The following is a 5,000-nucleotide window of genomic DNA, read 5'->3' as shown; positions in this document are numbered from 1 at the left end:
CGTATCTTTACTTACACACACCTTTATCTAAGTAGAACACGAATGCACATTGCATGTAAGAAAAAAAAAAAAAAAGAAAAAAAAAAAGATAAGAAATAAACGTGTAGATATATTAAATTCATTAACTAGTTTTATGTATGTATCTATCGATCCGTTGTAACATAATTCGCCGTTTGTCCTGACCCTGTCCACGTGTTCACCAGTTTTGCTCTTAATGGTTGAAATTCAATCTCAGATTTAGATATTCCATACTCCTGCAATTTACTTTCGTATACTGATAATAAATCATCGTGTGCTTTACAAGCTTTAGCTAATTCGTATTGGAGATCTTGTATCGCTGTATTTTTTCGATTCAACATATCCTAGAATGTCACATTAAAAGGTAAGATAAGAAAATAAAGTAAATTAAAAAAGTAACGCAAAAAAGAAATTATATATATATATATATATATATATATATATATATATTCGAATGTATGTATAATTTCTTTTTTCTTTATTTTTTAATAATTCTACATTATTATATAACATAGAATTTTTGATGCAACATAAAAAGAAATTATAAATTCAATACCTTCAAAAATTTATTTATAATTAATTATTATATTTATATATATTTATTTATTTATTTATTTATTAGTTTATTAAACGTCTTCAATGGTTCATGCCTATTAGTTGTTATGCATTGAAAAATATTATATATATATATATATATACACATACATATATATATATATATATATATGTAAGATGAAGATAATAATTATTATGATTTAAAAGAAAAAATATGAAAAATTGATATATAAATAAATACCTCCAACTTTTTATTTACATTCACGACGGCTGTAGGATCTAAATGAGCAGCAGCCAAGACTTCGCTAATCTGAACTTCGCGTTGCTCTAACAATTCAGATAATTTTTCTAATTTCTTTTCTAAAAGTACATTTTTTAGGCCGGTCTTTTGTTGCAACTCCAATATGGCTGATACGAATCTAGAATGAAGATCGTCTCTTTCCGATTGACACTAAAAAAATTATTTTCTTTATATCTATCTAATATCATAAAAACATTTATAAGGGTTTTATTAAAATTTATTAAATGTTATACTTTCTCAAAACGTAGTTCCAAAACTTCGTTCTCCCATTTTAAATTGTCATAATCCTTGGTAACCAACGACAGTTTTCTTTTTGTATGCTAAAACAATAATAATAATAATAATAACAAGTTTATATATTTATCATTATAAATTAATATATTAATCAAATTTATATCGTAAGAAATGTTAAATATTAAATAATCATTGCAAATTTATACTTACAGATAAGCATTGCTTATCTTTCTCATAATTAACAAGTTGTCGTGTATAATCGGCTACTTTTTCTCTCAAACTCTTTAATTCCGTAGAAAATTGTTTATTTTCCGCTATTAATTCACGTACTTGTTTTTTCATTCTATCCTCATTATTCTTCATTACTTCCATTTGTTCCTACGTAAAAAGAAAAAAATAATAAATAACATTTGTAAACGAATTAACAAAAAAAGAAAGAAAAAAAAATTCCAAATTCGAAGGTGAAATCTTTTTTTTTTTTTTTGGTTTTTTTTTTTACCCTATTAATCCATATGTACCTTTATACTTTGAATAAGTGACAAGTTATTCAGAGTAATATCATTATAATAATTTTTCATATCTGTAAATGCAGTTTCATGATTTTTAATCAAAGTAGAAATTTGCAAATTTTTTCTCTCCTCTATTTCGGTTATCTCCATTTGATGTTTCAACATGAGTGACTCGTATTGATTCGTTAATTTTTGCTCGTACTTTTGTTCCAATTCTATTGCCTCTGATTCGAATTTTTTCATAATATTATTTATTTCTTCGGCATGATGCTGTTAAAAAATAAAAATCAATGAAAATTTTATATTATTTCTAAATAAAAATTAATTAAATAGAATTGTTAATATCGTATCAATGATATTACTTCCATATGCTTTAATAATATTACGTATTAATTATCGTTACATAAAATTGTACAAAAAAATACGTCCAATTTTTTGGATGAATTCGTTAAGAAAAAAAAAAAAAAAAAAGAAAAGAAAAGAAAAGAAAAATCCAATATTAATATTCGCTAACATTAGTTGAATATTTTTTTATATATAAGATATATAATAATAGTTTGTAAAAAATACAAATATATTAAAATTTATATAGTATACAAAAAAATCATGAAATGATTATTATCTTACGAGTTTCAATTCATGCATTTCATTCAAACGAGCCACTTCCTGTTCCCTTTGTGCTTTCTTTAATTCCTTTTTATCCCTAATGAGCTCGTTCTCTTGAGATATGTGATCATCTTGCGCCAGTTTAAGAGCAACCAAATGGTCTGCCTTTGTTTCAGACAAATTAGTCTGGTGTTCGTACATCAAGTGTTTTACTTTTTGTTTGTACAATTTCATTTCTTCATCGTGCTTTTCCTGAAGTTCTTCTTTCTCTCGTTCTTTATTTCTAAACAAAAAAAAAATATATATATATATACGTACAGCATATATTATTTTATATATACTACTCCTAACATAAATAACACACACTATACTTTAATTATACACTGAATAATTCACAATGAAATACAGAGTATTTAAAAAATTTTTTAAATAAATAAATACATATATATATACATAATATATATATATATAATAACATGTATATAAACTAATTAATAAATATAAATAAACATAAAATCGTATTATTTAATGATTTTTAAGAAATATTTTTCTTATATTATATCAAAATTTTTATTGAAATTGACTACTGTGTATATAAAAAAAAAAAATCGATATTACAAAAATGTTTTATAACATTTAAATAAATAATAAGTACCTAACAACGGCACGTGCTTCGTCCAACTGATGTCTCGATATTTCCCAAAAAGTACGTAATTTGTCTCTTTCTAATTGAAAGAAATTTCTTTCCTCTCTTTCACGTTCCATCTCTTCTAATATCTTATGAGCATATATCTCAAGTTGTTCTCTGTTCATTTTTGCTGTGTCCACCCCGTCGACCGTATCCATTGCCTTACCCTTTGCTTTTTTAGGCCCCTATAAAAAAATATTTCACATAAAACAATAAAACAATTTTCTCGAATTTTTATTCCATTAAAAACGAAAAAGAAATTATTTAACACAAAAATTATATGTAAGAGAACTATTGCATATTAAAATAAAATAACTCACCATTTTTGTTCGTTCGAAACTTCACTGTAAAATATCTTTTTAAACACACTTAAAATAGTTTCTTGATTACAATATATATCCCAATAATTACATATGTTTCGTAATGAAATGAATAAGGTAAAGTATTGCGTATAAAAAAAAAAATTAATGAGTTTTCTTTTCTTTTTTCTTCCTTTTTTTTTGTGGAAGAAAAAGAATTAAAAAGTAGTTTGAGACACTGAACTATCAAGTTAATGACTTCAGTCTCGTGGTATAGAAATGTTTGGCAATTTAGTTACCAAGCAACAGAATCTACATGGTATACTTGTATACTTCGACATAGTTTACAACCTATCAGAGACCATGCCATAGTTGTTCCTTTGCCATTCCAAAGTTTCAAATTAAAAATGAGTCGTAGGGACAAAAGGGACACTATAAAAAAAAAAAAAAAAAAAATAAAGAGAGAAAGAAAAAACAAGAAATTGTCAAATCTTACGGAAAATATTATAAATCATTTATTATTTATACGATTATATTTCTCTAATTGATAAATATCTCGAAATGATAAGTATATGAAATATTTGGTGGATCATTTCGCGTTTTTATTAATAATTTTAATTCCAATTAGATCTAGATTAATATATTCACGTTTTTTTTGTTTGGTATTATACATAATATCGAAATCATCTTATTTGCAATTATAATTCATACAGATATTTAAAAAATTTACAAATTATTTCACAATTGTTTCTGCTCAATTTCCAGCAAATACGAAATATCACAGTATTATTGACAAAAAATTAATAAATAGTTAAAAAGAAAATTGTGACAGGAATGATAAAAGGAAATGTTACAAAATTATTTCATTACACGTCATTTGTCGTATATTAACTCTCGACTTATTTTTTTTTTTTTTTTTTTTTTTATATATATACTAAAAATATATACGTTTTTAAATCTTACAAATATTTATTGCCAACATACATATATAAGTGTATTTGCCGGTTTATAACACATATAATAAAAAACTTATAAGATTGAATTTTTTAAATAATTAAAATTGATCTCTTTAATCTTAAAATGCAGATAAAATCATACATTGTAAATCATAAAACGGTTAAATAAAAAGCCAGCCTTGTTTCAAATAGTATACCATCAATTTCTCAAAAATCTGTAGTATTATAATGATCAATATTTATGCATTTACAACATAAGCACATTACCTTTTAATTTTTTTGTGCTCTAATATTATATATATATATATATATATATATATATATATATATATATGCATATAAAACATATATTATAAATATTAAGTGAATATTAAGGTAGATTCTTATACGTCAACTTTGCAAAGCCAATTCTAAATATTTTTGTCTTTTTGAGAACTACGATTATTAAGGAATATGACTGATCAAATTGATAATCGATATATTACAGTGCAAAAGAAATTATGCATAGCAATGAATATCATTTATTTATCGTTAGTATTATTCTAAGCAAATCCGTTCAACAGGTCAACTATTGATATCAAATAAAAATTCTTAAAACCCACGATAAGAATCTGTAAGTAATTTTTTTCTTTCTTTTTCTTTTTTTTTTTTTTTATTTTACATATCATTCCAACTTGTATTAAAAAACCTTAAGAAATATTATATATTAATAGATAAGCTGCTAACTAGTCTAAAATGTTTATTCTTTATTTTTTTCTCGCTGATATTGTTTTATGATACCCCTAATATCCAGCCAATTAATAATTTCTTTTTCTTTTTTTTATATTTTTTTTT

At 23.5% G+C, this 5,000-nt stretch overlaps 1 protein-coding gene across 1 annotated transcript in view; it reads right to left on the bottom strand.

The window, feature by feature from the left end:
* The window catches only part of LOC122628170 (dynein regulatory complex subunit 4), a 3,805-nt gene extending 145 nt beyond the window's left edge, over positions 1-3,660 (bottom strand). Inside the window, exons 1-8 of the mRNA XM_043810134.1 lie at positions 3,232-3,660; positions 2,879-3,096; positions 2,245-2,506; positions 1,627-1,887; positions 1,319-1,486; positions 1,108-1,194; positions 815-1,024; positions 1-362 (exon numbers count right to left, since the gene is read on the bottom strand). The exon at positions 1-362 is cut by the window's left edge and continues 145 nt beyond it. Of these exons, the coding sequence (XP_043666069.1) occupies positions 144-362; positions 815-1,024; positions 1,108-1,194; positions 1,319-1,486; positions 1,627-1,887; positions 2,245-2,506; positions 2,879-3,096; positions 3,232-3,234 (1,428 nt within the window). The 5' untranslated portion in view covers positions 3,235-3,660 and the 3' untranslated portion in view covers positions 1-143. The remainder of the gene's footprint in view (positions 363-814; positions 1,025-1,107; positions 1,195-1,318; positions 1,487-1,626; positions 1,888-2,244; positions 2,507-2,878; positions 3,097-3,231) is intronic.
* Positions 3,661-5,000: the final 1,340 nt, after the last annotated feature.

Source organism: Vespula pensylvanica, chromosome 3 (assembly GCF_014466175.1).
Source record: "Vespula pensylvanica isolate Volc-1 chromosome 3, ASM1446617v1, whole genome shotgun sequence".
NCBI classification, from domain to species: domain Eukaryota; kingdom Metazoa; phylum Arthropoda; class Insecta; order Hymenoptera; family Vespidae; genus Vespula; species Vespula pensylvanica.
The sequence above is the reverse complement of the archived record's forward strand: the minus strand, read 5'-3'. Positions and strand labels throughout refer to the sequence as shown.